Source organism: Coregonus lavaretus, assembly GCF_964263955.1.
Source record: "Coregonus lavaretus genome assembly, chromosome: 17".
In the NCBI taxonomy this organism is placed as follows: Eukaryota; Metazoa; Chordata; class Actinopteri; order Salmoniformes; family Salmonidae; genus Coregonus; species Coregonus lavaretus.
The window spans coordinates 12487250-12501423 of record NC_140004.1 but is presented as its reverse complement, the minus strand read 5'-3'; the positions used below and the strand labels follow the sequence as shown (position 1 = coordinate 12501423).

At 42.6% G+C, this 14174-nt stretch overlaps 1 protein-coding gene across 1 annotated transcript in view; it reads right to left on the bottom strand.

The window, feature by feature from the left end:
• Positions 1-1565: 1565 nt before the first annotated feature.
• Positions 1566-14174, bottom strand: part of cemip2 (cell migration inducing hyaluronidase 2) — a 69098-nt gene continuing 56489 nt past the window's right edge. Inside the window, exons 17-24 of the mRNA XM_084181387.1 lie at positions 11804-12019; positions 6720-6931; positions 6260-6442; positions 5745-5967; positions 5534-5635; positions 5101-5246; positions 4725-4831; positions 1566-4509 (exon numbers count right to left, since the gene is read on the bottom strand). Of these exons, the coding sequence (XP_084037513.1) occupies positions 4316-4509; positions 4725-4831; positions 5101-5246; positions 5534-5635; positions 5745-5967; positions 6260-6442; positions 6720-6931; positions 11804-12019 (1383 nt within the window). The 3' untranslated portion in view covers positions 1566-4315. The remainder of the gene's footprint in view (positions 4510-4724; positions 4832-5100; positions 5247-5533; positions 5636-5744; positions 5968-6259; positions 6443-6719; positions 6932-11803; positions 12020-14174) is intronic.

The following is a 14174-nucleotide window of genomic DNA, read 5'->3' as shown; positions in this document are numbered from 1 at the left end:
TGTTGGTACTATTCTTTATTCACGGCTGTGTTCTTAGGAAGAATTGTGAGTGAGCCCACTCCCTTGGCTGAGAAGCAACCCCACACATGAATGGTCTCAGGATGCTTTACTGTTGGCATGACACAGGACTGATGGTAGCGCTCACCTTGTCTTCTCCGGACAAGCTTTTTTCCGGATGCCCCAAACAATCGGAAAGGGGATTCATCAGAGAAAATTACTTTACCCCAGTCCTCAGCAGTCCAATCCCTGTCCCTTTTGCAGAATATCAGTCTGTCCCTGATGTTTTTCCTGGAAAGAAGTGGCTTCCTCGCTGCCCTTCTTGACACAAGGCCATCCTCCAAAAGTCTTCGCCTCACTGTGCGTGCAGATGCACTCACACCTGCCTGCTGCCATTCCTGAGCAAGCTCTGCACTGGTGGTGCCCCGATCCTGCAGCTGAATCAACTTTAGGAGACGGTCCTGGCGCTTGCTGGACTTTCTTGGGTGCCCTGAAGCCTTCTTCACAACAATTTAACCTCTCTCCTTGAAGTTCTTGATGATCCGATAAATGGTTGATTTAGGTGCAATCTTACTAGCAGCAATATCCTTGCCTGTGAAGCCCTTTTTGTGCAAAGCAATGATGACAGCACGTGTTTCCTTGCAGGTAACCATGGTTAACAGAGGAAGAACAATGATTTCAAGCACCACCCTCCTTTTAAAGCTTCCAGTCTGTTATTCTAACTCAATCAGCATGACAGAGTGATCTCCAGCTTTGTCCTCGTCAACACTCTCACCTGTGTTAATGAGAGAATCACTGACATGATGTCAGCTAGTCCTTTTGTGGCAAGGCTGAAATGCAGTGACATTAAGTTAATTTTCATGGCAAAGAGGGACTTTGCAATTCATCTGATCACTCTTCATAACATTCTGGAGTATATGCAAATTGCCATCATAAAAACTGAGGCAGCAGACTTTGTGAAAATTTATATTTGTGTCATTCTCAAAACTTTTGACCACGACTGTAGACTAGGGGAAGTCTGAGGCCATTTGAAACTATGTCTGAGAAATGCAATTTCAGTTAGTCCAGTTTAAAAGTGCAATTTAGTCTAGGATTAGGCTTAATCTGTGTCCACGAAACCGCCCCATTTATAAAGTATAAATAGGCCACACTTTAGATAAGGCCACGCAAAAAAACGTAATGACCTATATGAATGAAGTAAGGATTAATAAATGAAAACACTATTTACTAATCCATTATAAATGCTTTATTACTTGGAGTTATTATAAAGTGCTACCAATTTTTCTGATAATCTGTATTTTTTGCCATGAGTCTGAGAACATTTTGCAGTTTTAAAGCTAATTTCCTGTAATTCTACACATCTTGCGATGGCTTATGACGTGTTCATATGCTATTTGGGGGACCCCCACCTCCAGGGGGCCCACAACTGACGTGTTCATGATATCTGGGAGGGTAGGAGGTGGGTCAACCTCCAGCGGGCCCTTAACAACAACACCACCACCCCCTCATTGAAGAGGCATCCTTGATTTTGTTGAATACATCAGCTAAAATAAGGACTAGAACAATGATGACAGGACACTTTTTTTTATCACAAAGTATAAATGGTTATCAACTCCCCAATTTCAGAAGAGCAATGATGTGAAATTTGATTGAAGAAAGAAACGCTCATGAGTAGTGAATCAACATGTCAAATACAACTAACACCAAATTGAAAGGCACTCACACTGTGTACACACTCACCCTTGACTGCGTCTAAATATTTTCTATTAAAAGAGCTCAATCTTGGTTTGTGTATCTTGAAAAAAATAGCACAACAAAAAACATTTATTTACAACAGTACAGTGGTTAAAAAACAGGTCCTTCTCCTTCACAGAGGATCGCACACAATGGTTGCATTCGTTTTAGTTTTCCCGGGGGCACCAGGTAGGCAGAGTTTGCACATTTCCTACCATTTCTTTGGTCCTAATGTGGAATCTAGCTCCCCAGCTAAAAAGAATACACCCAATCACATCCAGAAAATCACTAATCACTGGCACAGTGGGGGAGCCCTGCTCAAATCACATATGGAGGCCTGAGAGGTACAGTAAGCCTTGGTTTTGGTATGGACTACTAGTCTGTGTTCGTTATAAGGCAATGTTTACCTTGTAAAATGTCCCCCTCCCTCCGACTCTCATAAAACACATACTTTTGGCAGTGATACATTAACAACACATACCCCTAGATATTTATTTGGATAGTGAATCTAAAACGTTTAATTCATCTTTATACTCCAACATTTTGGATTTTAGATCAAATGTTTTATATGACGCCACAGTACAGAATGCCACCATTTATTTGAGGGTATTTTCATACATATATATTTTACTGTTTAGAAATGAATGCACTTTATGTATCTAGTCCCCCCATTTAAAGGTGTTATAAGTATTTGGACAATTCACTTATAGTGCATTACATTTAACATTAGAAAAACCAAATTTTTAGTCATTTAGCAGACGCTCTTATCCAGAGCGACTTACAGTTAGTGAGTGCATACATTTTTCATACTGGCCCCCCGTGGGAAACGAACCCACAACCCTGGCGTTGCAAGCGCCATACTCTACCAACTGAGCTACAGGAGGCCTGTAATCAAACGTTTGGTATTTGGTCCCATATTCCTAGCATGCAATGTTTATGTCAAGCTTGTGACTCTACAAACTTGATGGATGCATTTGCAATTTGTTTTGGTTGTGTTTCGGATTATGTTGTGCCCAATAGAAATGAATGGTAAATAATGTATTGTGTCATTTTGGAGTCACGTTTATTGTAATTAAGAATAGAACATGATCTCAACACTTGGATGCTACCATGATTACGGATAATAATGAATGAATCATGAATAATGATGAGTGAGAAAGTTAAAGGCATCCATATCATACCCCACAAAATTGCTAACCTCCTTCTATTCTTATTTACAATACAAGTGACTCCAAAATGACACAATACATTATTTTACCATTCATTTCTATTGGGCACAACATAATCCGAAACACAACCAAGACAAATTGCAAATGCATCCAACAAGTGTGTAGTCACAAGCTTGATGTAGTCATTGCGTGCTATGAATATGTAACCAAATACTCAACTTTTGACTAAATTGAATACACTATAAGTGAATTTGTCAAAATACTTATGACAACTTCAAATGGGGGCGACTAGATACTGTACATAAAGAGCATTCATTTCTAAACCTCATAACAGATGTATGAAAATACCCTTAAATAAAGGGTGACATTCTGACTGTCGCTTCATAAAACATTTGATCTCAAATCCAAAATGGAGAATAGAGCCAAATTAAACGTTTTAGCTTCATTGTACAAATAAATACGTAGGGGAGTGCACATAACCATACTAAAAGGTAAATGAGTTGGAAACGCAGTTTCAAATGGTGAGATAATGAGAAGAAGAAGAAGAGAAACAATCCATCTCGGCTGCACACATAGCCAGCCCTGGGGAAAGTGTCACTGTGTAGAGATCAGATAAATATATGTTACAAAAAGAGACACATCCTTGGAGAAGAAAAAAAAAGGTTTGTTGAAAATGCAACAGTCTCAATGTAATCCCATACCAAATTTGTTCATTCGAATACAGCTAGCTGCACTTTGATGATTTGTTTAGTACAATCCAATTTTAACAGATCTAGTAGCTGAACAAAACACCCCCAGGGACGTGCAAAAACGGCAGAAAAAAGTAGCGAGGAAACAGACAAAAAAATGAGTGTAATAATGAGTGTTTTTCCTTTGGTTTGCTTTTTCAGTCCTCTTCTTAATGATGCGTTTCATCTATGGATGTGGTGAGCAGCAGACAGGTCAAACGCTGGCCTGAAACAAAAACCCATCAGGGGGAACTGGATAGGAGTAACAGACCACATGAGTTTGATGTGGTTACTTTGTTCATTTGCTTCATCTGCTTTCCATCCCCACTGATTTCCTGTTCCCAGTCTAATTTGTTCAAATATGGCTGATGTGCAGGGTCTTTTTGGTTGTTTTCATTGTAGGCTGAATATGAATATGAATCCATAAGTGAGATGACTGGCTGATCAAAATCATTTGTGTCTAGGAAAGTGCATATTTCCATGCCTCTACAGACCCTCCCCAAGCCCCATACACACACCACATCCAGGCAGGCACGTCCACACACACACACACACACACACACACACACACACGCACTAAATTACCCCCCAAAATAGTAAACATCTTTGCCAATAAAATAATAAATAATAGCAGTTCACATTCATTCGCTGGTTGGTACTGTTTTGGGTAAGTTGTGTTCACATTGGTCACTGTGGTCCTGTGGCAGTCCTAAGTAGCTCCATGTCTCTGCGTGTGCTGGTCTGTGTGCAGCCATAGGCCTCCAGGCCCAGGGGGAGGTAGCGCTCCTGCAGCCCCAGCCCCTCCTCACCCTGCCCAGCCAGGATAGAGGCCCACGGAGGGGGGGCAGAGCCACCCTGGAACCCCCAAAACACCAGGCTCTCTGTGAGAGAAACACAAAGTTTCATATGGAAATTACTGTAATGAAGTGAGCAGAGAAAGAAGAAAAAGTATACATTGCAGAGAAGAGACAGTTGGAGAGACAGCAGGAAGAGAGGAGGAATGAAAGAGGGAAACAGTGACAATAGGATCGAAAAACCAGACCTGGCCTACAGTAATTGCACCAGCGAGAGGGAACCATCTGAAAGTGACACCAACCTTTACTCTGCAGATCTGCTGCCTTGGCCATGCCCAGGGGGACCAGATACGGTGCAACACCAGCTAAGCCATCAGGCTGCCCTCGCGTTCCCAGAAGCACTATTGACCTAGTCATGAGAGAATATAACCAATTAGGATTCCAAATGTCTAAAAGTTCTACCAGACAAAGAAGAAAAAAATACTTCTTACAATTCTCCAATTAAATCAACAGATAAGTCCCAAAAGTGCAAACCCCACCCATCTGGCACTTCAGGCTGGCTAGAGCAAACCCTCAAAGTATTTGAAATACTTTAAATAGTATTTCAACCAAAGTCTACAACAGACCACCAATTGAGTTCTAACTCCAACCAGCAAAGGCCTAATCCTTTCCCCTCACCTTTTTGGTATTCCAGTTTTAAGATACTGCTCCATTTTAGAGTCCATTTTGGAGAAAGACGACTTCTTTGTGACTTTTCCAGAGCAGGCGTCCACAGAGACCAGGAAGAAGCCTTGTTGTGTGAAGGAGAATGTCTCACTGTTCACCTGAGATAAGAAGACATTGTAGAAAAAAGGGGTAAGAAGTACGCTGGAATGCTACACCACATACATATTTAAAACATGGGTGGCTTTTGTATTTACAAATAGTGTTGATACTATCAATAAACATTTATAATGGCTTTTTGATGGACATTATTATGAATGTTTTACAGAAACATCTGCGTTGAGAACAGAAAAAATCTACACACCAACAACACTCCCTACAGGGACAATGTACTCAACAAAAATATATAATGTAATAATATGTTATATTTCAAATCTGTGGCACTCACAGTAATAAAGGACTGTGTGTCTCCACTATGCTGTTCCTTGCTGCTGAGAGATTTGATCTGAGTTTGGAGGTAGGCATTCCACGGGTCACTGGAAAACACCAGCTACCAGAAAACACACAGATTCAAAGCAGGGCTTTTATGTGCTCATGCCTTTTCCAATATAATGGCATACTAATGTAACAATGACAGTGTGGGGGGCTAGTAGACTGACCTGGGAAGCTCCACAGTCCCTGCAAGGTTGGGTGCTGAGGGTGGGCATGGGGACCACTGCCGAGGGGGTCTTGGTGTATTTGGGATAGGCCTTGGCCGTGCAGTTACAGATCAGTTTGGAGGACGACGTGGTGGCCATCACTTTCACCCTCTCGCAGCCCTTAACCGAGCAGTAGCTGTGGCCGTCGCGTCCCTGCCTCGCCCGCAAATACAGCCACAGCAATCTAGAACAGAGCAGAGAGGCTGGTGTCAATCGAGAGAGAGAGAGTGAGAGGTGAGGGATAGACAGAAAGAGAGACAGAGAGACAGACAGACAGACAGACAGACAGACAGACAGACAGACAGACAGAGACAGAGACAGAGACAGACAGAGCGTAAAATGTTCACTTAGTCTCTCAATGACTTCAATGTATGAGTAAGTGAAAATTTGACTTAATTGGAAGTTAGGATTCGACCCAGAGAGAGAGGGCCAGGTACAGCAGATTTACAGACAGCAGCGTAAAGTGACTCTCTCACCCCACAATGCGGTCAAAGAAGTACTTCCTCTCCAGTGGCTTCTTCTCCAGTTCGGCGAGGGAGTACAAGGGCCCGTAGTCGGTGATGTCATCGAAGGTGTTGCTCTGGCGGTCGCTGATGTCAGCCATGACCTGGAAGGTAGTATCAGGTGGGTAGCAGAGGCCCACCAGCACCCAGTCATCTCTGGAGAGAGAGGAGGAGACAACATGTGACAATGAAGGTTCGAGATCTGGCTTTTGAACTGACCCCACTGACAAACACAAACATAGCCTTTCATCACACACACACAGCAGAGATAGAGTCAAAACCAAAGCCCTTCAGACACAGACCTCGACCCTGTATAGAAAAATGAGAAGAGACCAAGACCGGTTTCATTATGGACAAACAGGACCCAGCGCAAGACCCAGACCAACCAGCTTTAAAAAACACACTCACACACAAGTCCCAATGTGTCACTCACTGGTTGAAGTTGATGAGGGAGAGGACAATCTCTCTGGGAGCCGGGCCATCCCAGTGCAGGGTGTAGCTCTTGCTCATCATGAGGATAGGCTGATACTGCTGTGACAGTGCCCCCTGGCTGTTGATACCTCTCAGCACCAGAGGAGCCTCAGGGTACTCATCTCTACTGATGGACAGACTGAGGCTGGGAGCTCTCTGTGTCTGGATATACACCTGGAGGACACACAGTAGACATTGTTGACCAATAGAGTTCGGTAACTACTTGTATTCATTTTTATTTATTCAGGCGAACCCAATTGAGACCAATGGTGCCCTGAGGACAAAAACTAAATCAATACAGCAACAGCAAAAATACAAAAAAATACAAGACAGCTATAAATACATTACATTATTACAATAAGTTATAATAATCAATTGAAACAATTGCACACTTCAGTTAATTAATTTAACAACAGAGTTTTAAACTGCCCTATCGGCACCAGAGAATCCAGGTGGCATTTGTTTTGTAAGGTATTCCATAACTGTGGTGCATTAAATCTAAAAGGTGGATTTACCTAACTTTGTGGAGACAAGCGGGACATCAAGATAGGCTTGGGCGGTATACCGGGGTATTTGGAAATAGCCACGAGATGGTTTTTCAATACCTTCCATACAATTGAAACTATTTCTTTGAAGTTTTTCAATACATTTTAATATTTGTAGCTACTTTTTAGGTAAATACCTGCAGTCAACATGTGCAATACCTGAGGAGATAAAGCAGAGCACGTTCTTCATTTCACCTGTCACATTATTTTACATTATGAAGCTTACCTTAATTCCCCAGAACGGTTGAGCCAGTCACGTGTTTCTTTGTAAATAGCACAAAGGGAGAAAGCGGGAGCAAGTGAGTCCAGCTGTGTATTGACAGGGGTCGCATTTTACATTGAAAGTCAACAGTGGTTTTTTTCTTCAATAGAGTGATCAGGGACGTGCAACTATGGTTTTCCTTCACAGAAAATACATTAAAGCAACACATTTGGCAGAAAATAGCTTCATTTTCATCAGACGACAACAGAAGTGCACCGCTATAAGCTTACAATGAAAAAGCATGTTTATTTTGCAAAAACAATGCATGGCCAACATATTACTAATGTTTATCATAGAAAGAATGCCAGCTACATTTCCTAATGTTTTGCATTTTACCAGAGAAAAGTAGGCTGGCTACACAGAGAAAAGTGCAGGAGAAAAGAAGCTAGAATGCCCATTCGTGAATTGTGGAGAAGTGCAACTGAAGCACGAAATTAGTCTGATGCCGAGCAGAAATTACTATATGAAGCATTTTACATCTGCGTTTCCAAAAGGCAGCAAGATATTTCTTATGCGTTTTATCTTTTTTTCCTGCGTGAGAAATGCAGACTTCTGCATTAAGGAGACCACTAAATGTAACTTGCCAGTGGCTGAATTAGTTTTTTCGCCTTTACGTTTTCGGCAGTCTTCTCCTCTTCCCTCTTCTCCGAGCAGAGCAGGCAGGCCTGTTGCCCTAGCGGCTCCAGACTCCACACATACACAGAATGTAGCCTACACATGCTGCTCCAGGGCCAGTACTGACTTTCCTTCAGACAAGCATGCGTCAAAACTTTGTTCATTTGCACAATCTCTCTCGTTCACATTCGCTTGTAAATGTCCAAACTCACCAAAAATGACATTCAGTAGCATCCCTCATCAATCTACACAAAATACCCCATAATGACAAAACAAAAACGTTTTTTTAGATATTTTTTTGCAAAATGGAAAACATCACATTTACATACAGTTGAAGTTGGAAGTTTACATACACTTAGGTTGAAGTCATTAAAACTCGTTGTTCAACCACTCCACAAATTTCTTGTTAACAAACTATAGTTTTGGCAAGTCGGTTAGGACATCTACTTTGTGCATGACACAAGTAATTTTTCCAACAATTGTTTACAGACAGATTATTTCACTTATAATTCACTGTATCACAATTCCAAGTTTACATACAGTAAGTTGACTGTGCCTTTAAACAGCTTGTAAAATTCCAGAAAATGATGTCATGGCTTTAGAAGCTTCTGATATGCTAATTTACATAATTTGAGTCAATCAGAGGTGTACCTGTGGATGTATCTGAAGGCCTACCTTCAAACTCAGTGCCTCTTTGCTTGACATCATGGGAAAAATCAAAAGAAATCAGCCAAGATCACAGAAAATAAATTGTAGACCTCCACAAGTCTGGTTCATCCTTGGGAGCAATACTATTGTTTGTACCACGTTTATCTGTACAAACAATAGTACGCAAGTATAAACACCATGGGACCACGCAGCCGTCATACCGCTCAGGAAGGAGACGCGTTCTGTTTCCTAGAGATGAACGTACTTTGGTGCAAAAAGTGCAAATCAATCCCAGAACAACAGCAAAGAACCTTGTGAAGATGCTGGAGGAAACAGGTACAAAAGTATCTATATCCACAGTAAAACGAGTCCTATATCGACATAACCTGAAAGGCCACTCAGCAAGGGAGAAGCCACTGCTCCAAAACCGCCATAAAAAAGCCAGACTACGGTTTGCAACTGCACATGGGGACAAAGATCGTACTTTTTGGAGAAATGTCCTCTGGTCTGATGAAACAAAAATAAAACTGTTTGGCCATAATGACCATCGTTATGTTTGGAGAAAAAAGGGGGTAGTTTGCAAGCCGAAGAACACCATCCCAACCGTGAAGCACGGGGGTGGCAGCATCATGCTGTGGGGGTGCTTTGCTGCAGGAGGGACTGGTGCACTTCACAAAATAGATGGCATCATGAGGAAGGAAGATTATGTGGATATATTGAAGCAACATCTCAAGACATCAGTCATGAAGTTAAAGCTTGGTTGCAAATGGGTCTTCCAAATGGACAATGACCCCAAGCATACTTCCAAAGTTGTGGCAAAATGGCTTAAGGACAACAAAGTCAAGGTATTGGAGTGGCCATCACAAAGCCCTGACCTCAATCCTATAGAACATTTGTGGGCAGAACTGAAAAAGCGTGTGCGAGCAAGGAGGCCTACATACCTGACACAGTTACGTCAGCTCTGTCAGGAGGAATGGGCCAAAATTCACCCAACATATTGTGGGAAGCTTGTGGAAGGCTACCCAAAACGTTTGACCCAAGATAAACAATTTAAAGGCATTGCTACCAAATACTAATTGAGTGTATGTAAACGTCTGCCCACTGGGAATGTGATGAAAGAAATAAAAAGCTGAAATAAATCATTCTCTCTACTATTATTCTGACATTTCACATTCTTAAAATAAAGTGGTGATCCTAACTGACCTAAGACAGGGAATTTTTACTAGGATTAAATGTCAGGAATTGTGAAAATCTGAGTTTAAATGTATTTGGCTAAGGTGTATGTAAACTTCCGACTTCAACTGTAATATTCAGACTTTAATTAAGCACCTTTGGCAGCGATTACAGCCTCGAGTCTTCTTGGGTATGACGCTACAAACTTGGCACACCTGTATGTGGGGAGCTTCTCCCATTCTTCTCTGCAGATCATCTCAAGCTCTGTCAGGTTAGATACGGAGCATCGCTGCACAGCTACTTTCAGGTCTCTCCAGAGATGTTCGATCGGGTTCAATTCCGGGCTCTCGCTGGGCCACTCAAGGACATTCAGAGACTTGTCCCGAAGCCACTCCTGCCTTGTCTTGGCTGTGTGCTCAGGGTCGTTGTCCTGTTGGAAGGTGAACCATCGCCCCAGTCTGAGGTCCTAAGTGCTCTAGAGCAGGTTTTCCTCAAGGATCTCTCTGTACTTTCTTGCCAACACCATGCTTCCCCGTAGGGATGGTGCCAGGTTTCCTCCAGACGTGGCACTTGGCATTCAGGCCAAAGAGTTCAATCTTGGTTTCGTCATAAAAGAGAATCTTGTTTCTCATGGTCTGAGAGTCTTTAGGTGTCTTTTGGCAATCTCCAAGCGGGCTGTCTAATGCCTTTTACTGAGGAGTGGCTTCCGTCTGGCCAATCTACCATAAAGGCCTGATCGGTGGAGGGCTGCAGAGATAGTTGTCCTTCTGGAAGGTTCTCCCATCTCCACAGAGGAAATCTGGAGCTATGTCAGAGTGACCATCAGGTTCTTGGTCAGGGAGGAGACCAAGGCTCTTCTCCCCCGATTGCTCAGTTTGGCCGGGCGGCCAGCTCTAGGAAGAGTCCTGTGGGTTCCAAACTTTTTCCATTTAAGAATGATGGAGGCCACTGTGTTCTTGGGGACTTTCAATGCTGCAGAAATGTTTTGGTACCCTTCCCCAGATCTGTGCATCGACACAATCTTGTCTCGGAGCTCTACGGACAATTCCGTCAACCTCATGGCTTGGTTTTTGCTCTGACATGTACTGTCAACTGTGGGACCTTATATAGAAAGGTGTGGGTCTTTCCAAATCATGTCCAATCAAATGCATTTACCACAGGTGGACTCCAATCAAGTTGTAGAAACATCTCAAGGATGATCAATGGAAACAGGATGCACCTGAGCTCAATGTCGAGTCTCATAGCATAGGGTTTGAATACTTAATAAGGCATTTCTGTTTTTTATTTTATCCATTTTAGAATAAGGCTTTAACGTAACAAAATGTGGAAAAAGGGGTCTGAATACTTTCCGACTGCACTATATGTATAACTTTATGAGCTGGGTTGCCTGTCTTTGCAAAACGTTTATTGAAATTCGCTATTACTTGTGCTCATTTTGTTAGCGTTCTGGTAATAGACGCTAAAAGGTTTTTGTGTGTTTTTTTGGCACCCCCTTGTGTACTAAGCCGGTAATATTGTATATCCCGGTATGAGAGAAGGACGGTATGACGATATAAAAATCTGGATACCTCCCAATCCTACCTCAAGAGTTAACCAACCCTACGAACGGGTTTGGAATCTCATATTTTTATATTTCAACAAAGAAGCTTGTGGAGCAGAGCTTTATAAACAAGAAGAGAGTAATGAAGTGATCTACAGGACTTTAGTGAGTTCCAGCCGCCCTTCTGACACAGGAAACTGTTACCTAAGTAGTGAATAAAGTCACTGGTGATAGGCATTTTGGCAAATGTCTTCCCCCCGTACCTGAGAGTAGGTGCCACTGCAGACCAACCCGCTCCACTGGGTGATGCTGGCACAGTCAGGGTGACGGATCAGGTAGTTGTCTGCTCTGCCCACATACACGTCCCTGTAGCCCGTCACAGAGCCGTCCACGTCATGGAAGATGGAGTTCTTATCCCCGTCCAGATCATTCTCCTCGAACCACTGGCCCGGGCGCCCAAAGAACGCCCTCAGACCCACCTGTCACAGACATTAGGTTAAGAAAGACACACACAACAACACAACCAGCGTCTTACAATGATGATATGTATGGCCTAGAACGTGATTGACATGCAACTTTGTGTGAAGGTTTCCTAACTCTGATATTGTAGGTCTACAGTATTTGAGAGTTGAACTGAATGTATGCTAGGGTCATATTAATTAACGCACACCGTAGTAAAACGTTCCTAGTGAATACGACCCAGGTGTCAGAGAAAAGCGTTCAACAGAAGTCCTTGAAATACATTTTGAAAATGGAGTCTCTCTCTCTCTCTCTCCTCTGTGTGTGTGTGTGTGTAAGTGCCAACTCAGTAACTCTGAGCCCTCTGCTGTGTTCCAGGGCAAATGGAATTCTACCAACAGATGGGACCGAACCAACGGGGGGGGGGGGGGGGGGGTAATCAGTAACCTATACCGTGTGTGTGTTTGCATCCTGTGTTATTATTTAGTCAATGAGGTTAGGGTTCTTGCAGGTTCAAGGATTATGCGACATTCAGAATGAGACTGATGAGGTAATGATTTAATGAGTGACTGTTATCGATATACAGTGGGGAAAAAAATTATTTAGTCAGCCATCAATTGTGCAAGTTCTCCCACTTAAAAAGATGAGAGAGGCCTGTAATTTTCATCATAGGTACACGTGAACTATGACAGACAAATTGAGAAAGAAAAATCCAGAAAATCACATTGTAGGATTTTTTATGAATTTATTTGCAAATTATAGTGGAAAATAAGTATTTGGTCACCTACAAACAAGCAAGATTTCTGGCTCTCACAGACCTGTAACTTCTTCTTTAAGAGGCTCCTCTGTCCTCCACTCGTTACCTGTATTAATGGCACCTGTTTGAACTTGTTATCAGTATAAAAAGACACCTGTCCACAACCTCAAACAGTCACACTCCAAACTCCACTATGGCCAAGACCAAAGAGCTGTCAAAGGACACCAGAAACAAAATTGTAGACCTGCACCAGGCTGGGAAGACTGAATCTGCAATAGGTAAGCAGCTTGGTTTGAAGAAATCAACTGTGGGAGCAATTATTAGGAAATGGAAGACATACAAGACCACTGATAATCTCCCTCGATCTGGGGCTCCACGCAAGATCTCACCCCGTGGGGTCAAAATGATCACAAGAACGGTGAGCAAAAATCCCAGAACCACACGGGGGGGGCCTAGTGAATGACCTGCAGAAAGCTGGGACCAAAGTAACAAAGCCTACCATCAGTAACACACTACGCCGCCAGGGACTCAAATCCTGCAGTGCCAGACGTGTCCCCCTGCTTAAGCCAGTACATGTCCAGGCCCGTCTGAAGTTTGCTAGAGTGCATTTGGATGATCCAGAAGAGGATTGGGAGAATGTCATATCGTCAGATGAAACCAAAATAGAACTTTTTGGTAAAAACTCAACTCGTCGTGTTTGGAGGACAAAGAATGCTGAGTTGCATCCAAAGAACACCATACCTACTGTGAAGCATGGGGGTGGAAACCCATAGAAAATCTTTGGAGGGAGTTGAAAGTCTGTGTTGCCCAGCGACAGCCCCAAAACATCACTGCTCTAGAGGAGATCTGCATGGAGGAATGGGCCAAAATACCAGCAACAGTGTGTGAAAACCTTGTGAAGACTTACAGAAAAAGTTTAACCTGTGTCATTGCCAACAAAGGGTATATAACAAAGTATTGAGAAACAAGTATTTGATACACTGCCGATTTTGCATGTTTTCCTACTTACAAAGCATGTAGAGGTTTTTATCATAGGTACACTTCAACTGTGAGAGACAGAATCTAAAACAAAAATCCAGAAAATCACATTGTATGATTTTTAAGTAATTAATTTGCATTTAATTGCATGACATAAGTATTTGATACATCAGAAAAGCAGAACTTAATATTTGGTACAGAAACATTTGTTTGCAATTACAGAGATCATACGTTTCCTGTAGGTCTTGACTAGGTTTGCACACACTGCAGCAGGGATTTTGGCCCACTCCTCCATACAGACCTTCTCCAGATCCTTCAGGTTTCGGGGCTGTTGCTGGGCAATATGGATTTTCAGCTCCCTCCAAAGATTTTCTATTGGGTTCAGGTCTGGAGACTGGCTAGGCCACTCCAGGACCTTGAGATGCTTCTTACGGAGCCAC